We start from the raw sequence: 15,828 nt of genomic DNA, 5'->3' as shown, positions 1-15,828 counted from the left end.
CGCGCCCGGCCTCCTGTGTAGACGCCACGCGTCTGAGCTTGCCGGGGAGGATAACGAGGCTGTACCGTCGGAAATGCTACCTTCCTTCGTTTTCTCGGTAGCAAGCGAATGGGGCCTCCTGTAACCGTGCAGGGGTGTGCCTCTCTCTACGCGTACCTTATGTATGTAGCTTTCCGTGAGGTTCGCAAGTTCTCAGCTGCTGATGTCGTCGCTTTGCTTACTGACTTCCGGTACACACAAGGATCACCTCCCTCCCGTTCGTTAGGCATCTCGCGATTCTTCTCTGGTTTGTGCCAGTACAATTCCTGCTCTCGACAAGCAGCGTGCCGGCCGATGTGTGATCCGCATTTTTGTGAGCGGTGGAACTGGAACGCTTCGAGTCGACAACGCGCAAGAGCGTTTCCAAGTTCGGTGTGTGGCAATCTGAGACGTGGACAGTTTTGTGTGGCACCAAGCGTTGGTTTTTCTCTCCTGTCTATGTCCCCGATTCGAATTTTGACCTGGAACGCTGAGACGAAGCCGACTAACTGGAACACAAGTGTTTTCTCGGCAAACCTGCTGCGTCTGGCGGAGGTCCGTTGTCTTTTCTGACGGGCCCGGCGGACACAGAGATTTATGCGGCCTTCATGAAGGCTTCCATGCACATCTCATTGTTTCGTGCTATAGTCCACGAGACGGGGGATGACACGGCAGGGAAACAGAGTCGAGACGGCTCCGCCAGAAAGGTGCAAATAGCGCGCAGTCGAGGCGTTCTGTCAGCGGCCTCGCGGGCGTCTCGCGGGAAGAAAGGCAAAACGGACATAGACAGAGGCGGTTTCGCTCGGTCTTTCAAAATTTACCAGGTTCTTGTTTGTCCTGACGGGATAGTGGAAAGGGAAGACAAAAAGCGCCACAAAAACGGACGCTTGACTGACTCCCAGACCGGAGGCTGGCAATCGGGGGTTCGACCTGTGCAACACGAGGAACGGTCATCCGAACTGCGCATTTCCCCTCCCCGGCGAGAGACTCCCTCCCCTCGTTACACTTTGCTGTTTTTCTTAAAAACGGGCCAATTTTCTCTTCTCCGTTCTCCTCTGTTTTTCCTCTGCCTGAAGAAATCGCTCCAAGGTCCTTGCCGCCGTTTCCGCGCATCCGGCCTCCACGGTGTATCTACACTGCATTCCTAGAACGCGCCGAAACTGTGCTGAAAACGAGGTGCCGTTCCACTAAGTCCGCCCCTTTCACTACGCATTTCCTCGCCGTTTGTCTCGTCTCTCTGCTTGTGTTTCTGGTTTTCTATTCAGGCCGGTCTCCGCCCGCTGCTCTCCTAAGCCGGGGCCGCCTGGTGTCCCCGTGCTTTTTCTCTGGCTCTTCCCCTTGGGATTCCGTATCCTGGTGTTTTTCTCGCGCTGGTCGCTGCCTTGTCCTTTTCCTTCGTGCTTCGTGTGTCTCTTCGCTGGGTCTTCATCTGTTCCGGTGCAACGCAATTCCGCCAAGACCGCCAGCTGCCGCAGGAACCGCGCCGGCGAGCTGTGCGTCGTCTTGCCGACTCTCGCTTTTTCCTCTCTCTCGGCCGATTCCCCCGCCGCCGCACAGAAGCGACTTCACCCTCAAGGGAGCAAGGATGGGGCGCGTTTCCTCCGTTTTTCCGACGGACCTTTCCCCTTTCGCGTCGCCTCCCCGCTCCGTGGATCGCACACGCCGTGTATCGCCGCCCGCTGTCCATAAGTATCCGAGAGAAACTGTGTCTCGCCCTCATGACTGCCTCTCCAACTCCGCGGGAAATGCTTCACGCCCTGCTGCCAATACCGCTGTGTTCCAAGCTACTCTCCGCAAGGCCTCCTTTCGGATAGCTCCGTAGACACCCAGCTGTCGCGCTCTTCCTCGCCGCCCACCAGAGCCCGTCCGTTGTGTACCTGACGGCATGAATCCCGATCTTCTGCTGCGTGCGATTTGCCTCAACAGGTGCATCGTTTCTGCCGTCGTCCACTGTCCACGAACCACGTACTTGTGTACCTTTTTGGCTGTGTATGTGTGTGTGTGTGTGTGCGTGTCTCCGTTGAAGGAGCTCTGCATTCGTGTGTTTCTGTAAGTTGCGTGGGAAGTTGTGAAACTGTTTGGATGCCGCAGCGTCAATACGAACACGGGCATCGTCTCCGTTGAAGCGTGATATTGCAGGTCGACTTTGAGCACCCGTGGCCTTTTCTTTTTTGCCGTTTTTTATCTTGCTTGAGCCCCCGTCTTCTTCTCTGCTGGCTTCTGTGTCACTCACCCGTTGACCGCTTCCTTCTGTAGTCTCGGTTCTGTTCGAAAACCGAGCCGAATTCTCTCCTTCTTCAGAACTCTGGACCAAACGAGGGAATCGCACACCGGTGCGTGCATTCCTTCTGCTTCTGCCCAGAAAGAGTCTGCACACCGAGCGCCGTGGATGCACAGCTGTTTCCCCACCCTTCTCCACAATGCGATTTCTCGACGCACCTGCCTTGACGCGCCTGTCGGCGCTGCTCCAGCACTTGGATGTGGGCGATCGGGTGATTCGAGGACGTCTCGAGCTCTTGTCCACGGCAAGTCAGTCGTGCGTGGAGCGACGGCAGTTGGCCCGAGAGATCGAGAAGGAGATTTCGTCGTCGCCGCTGTTTCTCGCCTCTTCCTCGCCACCTCCGATTCTGCTCTCGTCGCCTTGTGGCGGCAAAGCTGCAGCCCTTAGGCTCCCCAAGGATGTCAAAGAGAAGGACGCATGCAGAGAGGCGTGCGTGAGTCCGAACTCCCGAAAGAAGCGAAAAACATCCTCTTCGCCGTCGTCCACCTTCTCTTCGCCTGCGCTCTCGTGCTCAGCCTTTCTGCTGCCGCCGCGCCAGGTAGACCTCCCCGGGAGGAAACTCGAGCGGGAAGAGGAAGGCTGCGGAGACGGCGAGGCGACTCGGAGCAGAACTCAGCGCCCGCGCGGCCGGAGCGCCGACGCGCAGCGAGAGACCGAAGCCAGGCCCCGAGTCCTCTCGAAGCCAGGCAGGCGAGACGCAAAACAGGTCCGCTGCGGGGAGAAGAGCCCGGACGACGGCGACGTGGAACTGACTGACAGCGAGGACGCCGACGGGAAAGAAGTCCTTATCAACTTGATTGGAGCACTGAATCAGTGCTTTCCGGACTACGAATTCTGGTGAGGCAAACGGGCAAAGAGACGGCTTCGTAGGGCGACAAAAAAACACGAAATCCCTGTCAGGTGTTTACGTCCGCAACAGAAAAGGGAAGAGGTGAACAGGGAGAAGGAAAAACGGGGGGGGGGGGGGTGTGAACTTCAAGATGATGACATGGGAAGAGAAAAGGTTGGAAGATAGATGGACGGGTCCACGTGCATGCCCCTGCGCCGAGCAGTCGAGTTTCGTCGTGCCCCCACACTCACACACACGTTGGCCTCAGTGTCGCTGTTTCCTGCGACTTTCTCGGGGATTGCCTCTCCTCTTCAGCAGCGCCTTGACTCCCGCGATGTTCGAGCAGGCTGCGCGCGTCGAAGACGTCGAGGCGGAAATCAACAAACGTCTGTGTGTCGTCGAGCGCGTCGTCCCTGGTTTTCTTCAGCAACTCTGGGCGGCCATCAAGGTAGGAAAATTTGTCATCCATGTGCATGAGCTGTAACTACAAATTATATATATATATATATATATATATATATGCGCCAATATGTATGTAACTTCTGTGTTCATGTATGCATGTGCATCAACCCGTGGACATCGTTTGGCCTCTCTGTCTGCGGATGTATGCGTATGCGCATGTGTCCGCTCTGTGTCTGCGTGTGTTTTCAGGCGAGCATTCGCTTGGAGTGTACGGACATTTATTTTCTGCGGGTTGGGAGCAGCGACGATCCGGCGCCGCTCGTTCTGTATGACCCTGCGTCGTTTTCCCGGTCTTCGTCGTTTTCCTCCTCAGCTTCGTTTTCTTCGCTGTCCAGTCAGCCGCTGCGTCCTGTGGGCGACGGGCGGAAGTCGCCGGTGCTGTGGAGTGAGGAGGACTCGCACCGAGAAGATAAGGAAGTTGTGTCGGAGAAGGACGGCCAGAAGGGACGCCGACGCGAGGCTCCGGGGGTAGCTCTCGCGCTGCGCGGCGGAAAGGCGCGCCGAAGAACGTCTGTCTTTGCGAAACCGCGGGAACTCGACGGAACCGTCCCCGGAGGCGCAACGTGCGGCTGGACCCAGTCAAACAGCATTTCGCTCTTCTCCCTCTCCTTCTTCTTCCACGACCGCAGTGAAGAGAAGCTCCTTTTCTTCACCTGCAATTGCACCTGCAAAGCGGCGGGCGGAGTCGAAGAAGGCGCCGCAGGCCTCGAAGAAGACGACGTTGGTGAGCACTCTCGCGGTGACTCAAGACGGGGAAAAAGCCGAACGCGTCAGAGTCGACTCTTCACCACCAGACGATTGGGTGACTCTCACCTCCACACATGCACTGTGCCACGTATCTATACATATATACATACCCATATATATATATATATAGGTATCTGCATTCGTACACAGATACATGTATATGCATGTATGGTCGGAGATGGATGTAGATGTATGTGATGTAGGGACGCATATGTGTATATATACGTTTGGGTATGGATGTAGAGGTTGTCCTTGTTACCATGTGCCCGTCGTTTTGTCCATGTGCGGAAACTTAGACGCTCGTTTCTGCCTCGACGTGGGATGCCTGGAACAGTGACGGATGTGTCTTTCTTCCTGTTCGAATTGCGTCGCACAAGGTGTACAGGAACGCGTGCGTGTCCTCTCTGCGCGTCTGTTTACGAATGCGCGTCATTCTCTGCACACAGACACCGTTGGACACGTAACCCTCATACGCATCTCTATCTCATACACGAATGTTGATAATGTACAAGACATTGTGTAGATGCGTGCATGCTGTTTGGTGCAGGCGATATATTTGTGACGAGGGCTGCTTTCGGCCTGGATGATAGAGACCACGACAACCCTACTGGAGAAGAGCGAGACGACTTCGGTGAAGAGGAAGACCCCGACACACTCAGCGATTTGGAACTCCCTTCTTCAGCTTGTGCCTACGCGTGAAAACACTGTGACTCTGTTCTCGCATATCCACGGATCTACATACATACACACATTTACATATATATATGTATATTGTATATGCATGTGTATATGTGTATGTATGAAAATATGTGTGTCGCATTTCGTTTGCTCGCGGTGTAGTGTATCATAGCCTTCTCACACTGCGTCACTTTTTTCCTTGAAGCAATCTCGACAGGGTGGCGAAAGAGCTGGAACGACGCCCGCTTGGCTTTTTCGAGGGCTTGGGCAAACTTGCCACGTGTGGGACCTGAGGGAAGAGGTGCGAATGTGGCCGCGCGGAGTCCCGTGTATCCAGATAAATACACGAACACATTTAGAGATGAAAGTCCGTTCCTCTGTATGTGTGCCTAGGTGTTTGTTCAGTTCTCTCTTTGACGAGCGTCAAGACGTCTTCGCCTCTCGTGTGCATGTGACGGGTTAGCGCGAGAGGCTGCACAGTTTCTCACTTTTTTCACCCCGTGAGGCGCGAAACCTGTTCCGCGCCTCCAGGGGAGTTTGTGCACAGAGACACACAGTTTCTCTCTGCATGCGCTTGTGCACATGGCGCCTCTCCGTGGGGAGACTATGGGAGGACCGCAACTGCGAGGAGTCTTGTTCGCGGCAGGGCGGCGTTTGCGTGATGTGTGCTCTTTTAATGGAAAGTTTGCATCTTTGGTCGTGAGGAGGCCGGCGCGGCGCGTGGCGAAGCGCATCGGGTGTACGGCCACCTCCCAGCGCCCTACCTTGAATTAGGCTAGTCCGTGCATGCAGTCCGAGAAGATCTCTTTACCCTCTGTGCACAGATCGCGATTTTGTCGAGAAAGACACGGCGTTTAGAGGGCGGAGGAGGTGCTCGGACTTGTGCGTTTTTCGCGCATCTGGGGCTGTGGAAGGCGTTCTTTTTTCGAGCAGCGCAACGCGCAGTCGGCAAGGCTGTCGCGCGCTTCTTGCCGTCGCGGGAAACGTTCGCGCGGAGATTTTTGCACACTGGATACATGGAAGGGTGCCCAAACGCAGAAGGCCTATTTTTCAAGCTTTGGAAAACGTCCAGAAACGGGGTTCGCGTCGATCCGAACCTGCACCCTCTCGAAACGCCCCCGCAAGTTCTGGAAAATCAGCGGAGCTGTCCATGGTGCCTTCGCCCTGCGCTGTTCTCGACTGCGGTTGGAGCCTTCTCAGAAAAAAATGCCCGAGGACACGAAGTTCCTTTCAACTATTTCCTAAAATAGGGGACGGGCGTGCCTTCCTGAAGCTCACGGCGTGATGCTCCCTGTGAACTCCCTCTCTCTACCTCAGTCAACTCCGCTTGAGACACCCATCCCTATCTCCGCATGCATCACAAAGCACATGCAAAGATACCAATATAATATATATATATATATATACATATATATATGTAAGTATGCATAGGAGGGTGTCTCTACACAGAGAGAATGCGACTGATAGCCTTGGATATTCTACCGCTAGGCGTATCTTCCCAACAATATACATTTAAGGTGCGTACAACGCCTATATATATATATATATATATATATATATATATATATTTATAAATTATATTGTATACATGTATTGGCGAGCTCTGCGGTCCCCAAGAGTTTTTGAGCTTTCGCGCCTCTTAAGCCGCTGGCAAAGCGCGGGCGAGTGTCCGTACACCGCCGGCTGGTGGCGGGGCGAAGCGGGCAAAGGTCTGCTCGACTTTGGAGAGAAACATGAAGAGGGGAGACTCTCCCAGGATTCAAAAAAAGCGGGTTTTCTCGACAGGTACGGGGGATACTGAAGCGCTTGGACAGTCCGAGTGACAACGTGAAACATGGAAAGAGGAGCTAGCCAACAAAGGCTTTTGACCAAACTTGAAATACACCACGGTTCTCTCTTGAAAAGGGACTCATTCGTTTATGTAAATAATTAAATACAAGATACGTATATATATGAATAGAGATTGATAGATAACCAGTGGGTTGGGTAAAAGTTTCATAGGTGCATGCGCTTGGAAAGCCTTTTTTTGACGGTTCAAAAAAAGTACAATTCCACGAATGAGCAAACCTCTCGCTGACTGCGTAAGCACCACAAAATATGAATAGTAAATGCAGCGACAAAATGTAAGTGATGGAATGCATTTCTCCCCATATCTGTATGTACAGAACGAGCAGCATTATTGTGAGTGTAAGCTGAGCCTGATAGCCAGGCAGACGGATATATATGCATACAACTATATGCATATATATATATATAGAGAGAGAGAGAAGGAGCTAGGAGTAAGCTAGATAGATATAGACTGATTATGTGATACGCAGGCAGGCTTGGAAGGTAAGCCCGCCACAAAAGAAGGAGGCGAGGATGATGATGAGGACCTGAGAACATAAGAGAAACAAGCACGGAAACTAAAAGGGCCTTCTACCGCTTTCGTGAGACTCGCAAACATCCGACGCGATTTCGGAAAAAATCGAGACATCGGAACTCACTACAATCATCCCAAAAACGATGAAGTACGGTTTCGTCGAGGACCACCACACGTGCCGTCGAAGCTCTCGAGACGCCTTCCGAAATCCGTAGGCCTGAAAGACAGAGATCACAAGGAGCTTAAAATCACAGCATGCAAGAATACACATACGGTTCTTTATATATATATATATATATATATATATACAGAGAGAGAGAGAGAAAGAGAGCGAACCAGAGAGAGAAAGACACACAGACACATACAAGGTATATAGCTACACGGATGTGCATATTCATATATATATATATATATATGGACGCACGTGGTCCTAGATACACGCATACTTATATATACTAGTATGTATGGGCTCTTCACGTCGTATATGAATACAGCGAGTCTCACGTTTGAAACTCTTTCCGACACAACTGGAGAGACGAATGTTTACATATATGCATATGTATACATGTATATATGCTTAAGGTGCGAGCTAGAATCTATGCTCAGAGACGCGCGTTCTGACGTTTTCTATCTTGTTTTACACTGGCGGAAGTCGGCGTTTGTCGGAAGCCTCACCGCGGGGCACGCCGACACTCCCCGCGGCGCTTTGTATGCACTCAGCGAGGCTGCGCGTGCAGACTTACACTGTCCCGTAGATTGCTGGTTTTCCCAACCAGACACTCGATCTGTTCGCCTCGCTCGAGGACCTTGTCTGCCGCGAGAAAGAGCAAATGAAGCGAAGGACAGTTTCTCAACTCACAGAAGATCCCGAGCAGTTCCGCCCCACTGCAAGTGAAAGCGACACGAAGCGAGACGGTCCCCACCGACTCGCCCCCCCCCCCCCGTTCGGTTGCCCCTCGGCTGAGGAAAGCCTCTTCTCTTATTCTTTCTTCTCTTATTGCTTCTTCCCTCCTTATTGGATTGCTTTTGCTTAACGCTGCGGCCCCGCTTTCTTTTCTCCTTTCTCCCTCACTGATGTTTTCTCGAACGATCTCCGTGACTGCTTCTAGCTCCTTCTCGACGCGTTCCACCTGCTGGCTCCCTCGCGCCCGCCCGTGGCGATATTCATCCTAAACGCAGGCGAGACAAACAGCGGCCAGAGCAGAAAAGATGATAGACCAAAAGTTCCAGATACAGTGTTTTTACCTCCCATGTCGCCCCCACAAGCACCGCGGTCCACAGCTCCGCACGCCGATGAAGACCGACAACTCTAGGGGACTCCACGCACCCGCAGAACCGCACAAACACAATACGTCTATCTATACATGTATGGGTGGAGGCATGTGCAATTGTATATGCATAGTTAGATAGGTATAGATAGACAGAAATGCCGAATGTGTTGTTCCACATCTACAGGAAAGTAAATGACTGCATGGCGCGAAGCGTCTAGTCCCGAACTTCACATTCGTGGATACATATATCTAGCTGCACACTGTAGCTCCACGTGCATGTGTGCATGCATCACGAAGCCATCCACCCGTGCGTCTGTATTTGTCTACGTATATGCATGTCTTAATAGCTGGATGTATGCATTTGTATCGATCCCTGAGGAGTTTCCTTTCGGACAGGAGGGAAACGCATGCGAGGCAAAAAGAGAGGCTATCGCTCCGCGTGGCTCTCCGCGCTTTCCGCGTTGTCGCCAAGCCCAAAAACCGCAGCGTGGGCGTCGGGAAACCGTTTCCCTTCGCCTGAGGGGTAGTGCAGGTGCGAAGCGCAACTGCGTCGGTGCTCACGACAAGGCGAATTAACGCGCGCGTAACTTCGGCAGGGCGCGCGCCGCCGCTGGCGCCCGCGGACGCGTCGAGCAAGTGGAGATACTGGCTGCGCAGATCGGTCTGAAGAGAGAAGGCAACCGGCAAGTGTTCCCCTTGCCGCGCGAGGATACAGGCCTTCGCCAGGGTCGTTTCTCTTCTCAGCGTGCAGTGCACTCGAGTGTACGTACAGTCCTGCAGATGTTGCGAGAGACTCAGGCTTGTGCGCCTGCGCGCGCGCCAGTGCATCTCGATCTCGCTCGCAGAAAAACTCGAAAAAGACACGAGGAGGCTCCCAGACACACCACCAGCACCACGACAGACCCGCGCGGAGAGGCATTCGTCGCGGTCTGGGGGGGTTCGCCTCGGGCGAAAAAACAAGCCGCGCGCTGGTGCACGACCGTCGCCCGACAGGCGGCGCATCTGCAAGTGCATGTGTGCCGCGACCTCCGCATGCAAATGCGTTGAGCAGTCGAGACATGTGAAATACAGACACAAAGAGAGAGGCATGCATCGGCGTATAAACAGGCGCAGGCACAGAAAGCAAGTGGAGAGACGCGCTCAGAGCGATGGAATTCGATTGTCCTGCAAGGTGTATCGACCGGGAGAAAGTCTCCAAGGAGCTGTGTTTAAACGTCAGCCTAAATCACACAGCCGGCACCCACCGACGACTGTCTCACCTACACAGATAGACACAACACTGCGCAAATATGTATGTATATATATATATATATATATATATATACGTGAAAATGCAAATACATAGATCGAGACACGTTCGTATGTCTATATAAATATATATACATATATACGCATGTGGATGTATGGAAATGTGGATGCGGATTGATGGCGACCGATCCTGGCGTGTGTACCGAGAGGCGACTCACGAGGAACTGCAGCGGGATGTCTGCTTGAATGTTCTCGTCCGTGACGCACATGAAAACGGCGGCGCTCTTCGCGTCAACGAACTGAGGAGACAGGCGAGACAGGAGCGGCAGAAGAGATGAAAAGCGAGAGCCAGCAGGGACGAACGTCGGGGCGGGAAATGCAGCTTCGAAATCGGGAGAGAAAAGAAACCGGAGAAGGAGACGCAGCGTAAGAACGGAGAGACAACCGGGGACACAGAGAGCACAGGAGAGAGGAAGAAAGGAAGCGAACAAGACAGACTGAGTGGGGACAAGCGCGAAGGATACAAAGGCAGAGATAGAGAAAGGACGAACCGGAGAGAGAGCGAGCAAAAGGGGGCGAAAGAACGACCAAACAGGCTATGATTGCCTGTGTTTACACAGCCGTCTCAGAACAAAACAGGTGACGTAGACTAACAATATGTTTAATGTCGATCTGAACATCTCTGTGTATCTACGTAATTGCTGTCCCAGCGTAGATAGACCTTCCCAAAACCTCAGCATATATATATATATATATATACGCAAACGAAAATTGACTCTGATGGGTATCTTGGCCGCGTGTCGGTTTCCTCTTGTTTCGTCCGCCAGTTTGTGTCCCTTATTCCTCAGCGTGTGCATTCTCATCTTGATCTGCATGCGCGTTTGTTTGCCCAACAAAGCTTACAAAGCTAAACAGGCGGTTGTCGAAGACGTAGCTGCGTCGTCCGCCTGTTTTCGGGAGTTTGAGCAACGCGCGTCTGCGAAGAAGCGAGAAACAACTGGAAAACGAATGCTGGAAAAAACTCGCAGGAGACGTCCGCGTCGGCAGTCGCCCTCACCAGCAGCACAATGTGCAATGGCACAATGCCCCACGTGCTTATCGAGGCATGCATTCACAAGCACCTGAGTAAGTGTGCATATATGCATATATCTATCTATTTATTTATCTATTTATCTATCTATTTATCTATATATATATATATATATAGATATTGAGAGAGAGAAATCGATGAAGATACAGATATCGATAAAGCGTATATCGATAGAGCGACGGATTTACATTTAAGCGCCAGAGTTTTCGCAGATGGGTATCGACGTGGTGTATGCACGTCGCCATGGAGACGTCAAGGAAGACGGGAGCATGCACGTTTGAGCAGAGATTTGTGCCGTTTATCTGAAAATAGGTTGAGGGACTTTCTTTCGCCTGGTGGGAGCCTCGCGAGAGTCCGTTTCGCCATCTTCTCTCACCTGGAGACGGCGCTCAGGACTTCTTCCTCGCCCTCCTCGATCGCCGTGTATTCGGCGAGGACGTAGGTGCCTCGCGCGACGCATGCATACTGAAAGCGAGGCGATTCCGCCTTCCGCGGACGGTCTTCGAAGCCTTCGCTGTGCGGACTGGATCCGCCCCGCGCGGCAGCGACCCCGGAAGCAAGGCCCGAAGACCCGGAAGCTGGAGATGTCCACATCGCAGTGGATTTAGAATGCTCGGTTGTCGAGTGCGTGTGTTCATCGATCAGTTTCACCGCGCGTGTGCGCGTCTCGAGTCCTTCTTAGGAGCGCGACATACACGCAGTTCTCGATCTGGGAAAAACCAGAGAATGCTTGGCACGGGAGGGCGTCTCGACGGGCGCACGAGGAGGCGCACACACATTTGGATATTTACAGATGGAAGCCAAAAGACCAAGATGAAGAAAGAAGACAGTTCACGTGCTCCAGTTTTTCTCCTTCCCCTCGCCCTGTCTGTCAGCCCAGGAACCTGCAGACCGTCCAGTCGCGGAGAACTCGCGCAATCCTACACAGATGAAAGTGTGCAGGATCTCTTAGAAAGCGAGACTCGACTGAGAAGGGGACAAGGCAGTGTCTTCATGGCCCGCAAAGGTCTCCGCTCAAGACTCTCTCCTCTCCCTGCGGAAAGATAGAAGCCCAAACGGGGACGAGACGCGCCCCCAGAACGCAGCGTCAAACAGGGAAAACACAACGGCGGAAAGCCTTGACCCCTGGTGGAAACACGAAAGATGCAAAGCGTTCGCTTTCCAGTCTCGTGCCTTCCGTGTCGCGCCGAGGCGTCTCGTACGCGTGAACCAGTCTGTAACGGTGAGAGAATCCGCGCTCTCCTTTAGAAAACAATATGTTCTTCCGCAGCCGCTCTAGCTCTCCAGAAAACCGGAAACAGGACTTCAGAAGCGGGTAGCCGGTCCACTGTTTGCACCCGGCAGTAGTCGCTGAAAAGTATGCGTCGGAGCGCTTAGCGAGCGCACAAAAGCGACAACAGCGAGCGCATGCACTGCGTGTGTCTCCCGCGGATCAGAAGACAGACGCATGGCCTCGTCTCGTGCGCCTGGAAAGGAACGGCGTCTTGTCAATCGGCGACGAAAAGGAGGAAACTAAAGTAGCCGAGACTGGAAACGACCTTTGGCAGAACGCACGGGCGCGCATTCGGTCCCCTTCTCTTTCACGGCGCCAAGAAACGCATTTCCGTTCCAAGCGCTCACGTCAAAACAGAAGTCTTTCTCGTGTCGTTCCCGCGTTTCTTCCCCTCGAAAACCCTTTTCGTGTTCGGAAGGTTGCTCGCCTCGGCTTGGCCCGAGACAAAGGAAGCGTCTCGCCTAAAACTCCTATCCGAGAAATGTACACCACTACATGCAACGATGGACACAAAGGTAGTGTTTGCGCATAGCGATACACAAGTGGACACGTGCAAATGCAATTTTTGTAGACACGAAAGTAGATATTAATTTGGACACACGTCGGGATCCACATAGTGTGTGTTTAGAGGGACACAAAAAATCGAAGCAGCTGCAAGACAGTCTCAGGGTATGTGTGACCGTGGATTCCTTTGTAACGTTTGGAGACTAGCGAGTTCCTGGCCCTTTGGGCGGTGGCCAACGCTGTTTGTCTTTTTGCGCTTTTTTGTCGCATTTCTAACTGGCGCACCACGCCGATGTAGATTTTTCCCCGCTCGTCTTTTCGGATGTTTCGCCTCGCCTTTTTACGATTCTTCTTCGCGTCTCCTTGAAAAAGGAAAAGCAAAGCGAAACTCTCACACTCGCATTGTCCCCATCGTAAGAAACGAAAATCTCCTCTCGGAGTTTGTTTGCGGCGCATCCCCCGTCTTCGTCCTTTTCGTATGGCCAGCCCAGTTCGCGAAACCGCGAATTCGTCTGATTTTTCAAGTGTTTCCCAGTTTCTACCGTCTTCCTCGCTGGCCTGTCTAGCCCCGTGTGCAAAATTCTCGCCGATGTCCCGCTCCTCCGCGTTCTCTTCCTCGTCTTCGCCGTCCTCGGGGCGAGCTTCTCCGCTCGCTCGCCCTGCAAATTCGTTCTGGGCCATCTGAGTCTTCTCCCCGGATCGTTTTCTTCTCTTCGCGGTGACCAGTCTCTTCGGAACCGAACTTCCTCCTCTTGAAAAGCGGTTCATCCTTGGCGGTGTCCGTCGCTCCTCTGTCGATGCTCGGCCTTTCTGTTCGCTCTCGCAACTTCGAGTCTCTCCTCCACTTCGTGTGTGTCTCCTGTCAGTTTTTCCTCTTTCCCCAGGAACTCGAAAGCAGGTAATCTCTATGGCGTGCACGATGCTCTTTCCGTTTGTCTTTTCGTTCTTTGTCGTGCCTGCGGCAGCATCGCCGGTGTCTCCGCACGCCCCGCTCTTGGCGAGTGCAGCGCAATACGTGCCTTTCCCCATTTTCATTGCACCTCGTCTCTTTGAGGGCATTTCCCTCGTTCTTCTTTTCCTGGGGCTCGTCATCAGTGCGAGCTTCATCATCTTCCACATTCGCTACTCGGCCCGCGAGAGGAGTCTCGCCAAGGAAATCCTGTGGTCAGCCGTCGCCTCACTCTTCTTGGGATTTGCTGTCGCCTTCCTTCTTCTCTCCTCGGGCGTCTATTACTAAACGCCCAAGGAAACTCTACATGCATATATGTATGTGTATACATATATATATACATATATATATATATATACATATATATATATATACATATATATATATATATATACATATACATATATGTAAATAGCAGAGAAATGGTAAGTACTTTATATGTGTATATATATATATCTGCGTTTACCGGAAAAGGTTGTGAGGGGGAATTCTGCTCGTGCGTTTTTTGTCGCGTGTTGACGCATCGCAAAGCTGGTTCTTTTCAGTGGGGGCGGGTACAGCCGAGAAACGGCGGGAAGGACAGAGCATGGCACTCTTTGGGGAACAGGACAGGCACCAGTCGCTGTTTCGTATCGCAGTCGGTTGGGTGTACCCACTTTCATGTTATGCATGTTCACACGAAGGGGTCGTGTGCTGTTGTCCTAAGCTTTCATAGATGCACAGATTTTTATCTGGACGAAACCACATACGCGTGTGCGAGTCCCCTAAACACCTGCATGCGTGTGTATAATTCTTCACGGCATGGGTTCTGTTGCGTGGCCTCTTTGCACCTGACTCCAGCGTAGGCCCTGTGTTGTGCGTGCGTTGCCTTTTCACGCGGTTGCTTTCGAGACCACAACTCTTGGCGCACCGTGCTCCCGAACCAGATGTCTGCCTCAACTTCTCGCGGTTTGTCCGTTGCAGATACACGGGAAGTGTGCACACATCCGTGAGAAGCGGCAGAAAGCACCTGTGCTGAGTGAAGCCGCCGGTTGTCTCTTGTGTCTTGGAGGCGCCTGCAGGTTGACACAAACGAGGAGACATTTGTGAAGGGAAAGGTTCGGCGGGTCCGAAGATGTCTTGAGTGACGGTGTGTGTAGGAACACCCCTGCCCGAAGAAATGCAAGTAAACAAGCAAAGGAGGCCTAGAGGGGTTGTGGCGGAGAGGGTGTGCAAGGGGCGGGACCAGCAGCGAAAAAGAGAAATTGTTTTCCGCGGAAGTGTGCGCCGTCGCCGTGGCTCGTGTTGCTGTGGGGAAAGGAGATAGACGGGATCCGCAGAGAGCTGCAAAGAGACGAAAGAGTTTTTTGTGAGAGCCGGCCGACGCCGCTCTCCACCTTTCGATCTTCTCGTAGTCCCCGAGACACCCGCTGGGGTACGCGAGGAACCGAAAACCGTGTTTTTTCCCGTGCGTTTGCGTCGAAACTCTTGGCGAGTAATTTTTTTCAGGGTGCGTCGGCATCGGGAAAAGTAGCTCTTGCCTGTAGCCAAACTCGGGACGGCGCTGTACCATGAGTACCCTCACAGAGAATTCGCGCGCACAACTAGCGGGCTCCTCTCTTCAGGAATGCCAGTCCAGTGTTGAGGAACACAGATACGTAGGGAATTCAGTTTTCGTGGCGACGTAGGTGGGGTTTTACAGACATCGTTCGTTCCTAGTGTAGCGCGCGCGATGAATGAGGCAGAGAAGTTCGGAGGCGAAATGCACCTCTGTTGAGTTGCGAGACGCGCACATGACACGGAGCACAGTGTTTTCAGAGAGGAAACCGCTCGGGCAAGAAGGAAGCTTCACCGTTGAGGGCGAATCGTAGATCCACTCGAAAGTGAGAGAAACTGGCATCTCTCTTCAAGGCTTCCGGCTTGTTGAGTCCTGACCTTCCTCAAAAGTGTCAGAGTGCTCTACCGGCGTTATGCCCTGAGTGGTTAAGCAAAAGGCTGTGGGCCGCTGTGTGCTTTCACGCCTTTAAGCAAAACCCAGTGTTGAAGAAAGGAACAGCGACACGCAGAGAGAAAACAGACTGGCCAAATGAAACCCGACAGTTTACATCGTTTCCAACAGAGAGGTTGGATGGGGGCT

General features: G+C 52.8%; 3 protein-coding genes across 3 annotated transcripts; 2 read left to right on the top strand and 1 right to left on the bottom strand.

Annotated features, from left to right (window-relative positions):
* Positions 1-2,438: 2,438 nt before the first annotated feature.
* Positions 2,439-5,036, top strand: NCLIV_064100 (conserved hypothetical protein; the record flags this gene model as incomplete). Its single annotated transcript, XM_003885961.1, has 4 exons — positions 2,439-3,136; positions 3,444-3,576; positions 3,780-4,314; positions 4,885-5,036. The coding sequence occupies 4 exons, from the start codon at positions 2,439-2,441 to the stop codon at positions 5,034-5,036; spliced, it is 1,518 nt and encodes a 505-aa protein (XP_003886010.1).
* Positions 5,037-7,318: 2,282 nt separating this feature from the next.
* On the bottom strand, positions 7,319-11,580 carry NCLIV_064090 (putative synaptobrevin domain-containing protein; the record flags this gene model as incomplete). Its single annotated transcript, XM_003885960.1, has 8 exons — positions 7,319-7,390; positions 7,502-7,594; positions 8,121-8,188; positions 8,450-8,546; positions 9,210-9,311; positions 10,115-10,195; positions 10,800-10,872; positions 11,363-11,580. The coding sequence occupies 8 exons, from the start codon at positions 11,578-11,580 to the stop codon at positions 7,319-7,321; spliced, it is 804 nt and encodes a 267-aa protein (XP_003886009.1).
* Positions 11,581-13,670: 2,090 nt separating this feature from the next.
* Positions 13,671-14,000, top strand: NCLIV_064080 (conserved hypothetical protein; the record flags this gene model as incomplete). The annotated part of the gene is made up of 1 exon (XM_003885959.1): positions 13,671-14,000. One exon carries the CDS (start codon positions 13,671-13,673, stop codon positions 13,998-14,000), a length of 330 nt encoding a protein of 109 aa, XP_003886008.1.
* Between the last annotated feature and the right edge of the window lie 1,828 nt (positions 14,001-15,828).

The sequence above is a fragment of the Neospora caninum genome, chromosome XII (assembly GCF_000208865.1).
Source record: "Neospora caninum Liverpool complete genome, chromosome XII".
Classification (NCBI taxonomy): Eukaryota; Apicomplexa; class Conoidasida; order Eucoccidiorida; family Sarcocystidae; genus Neospora; species Neospora caninum.
The sequence above is the reverse complement of the archived record's forward strand: the minus strand, read 5'-3'. Positions and strand labels throughout refer to the sequence as shown.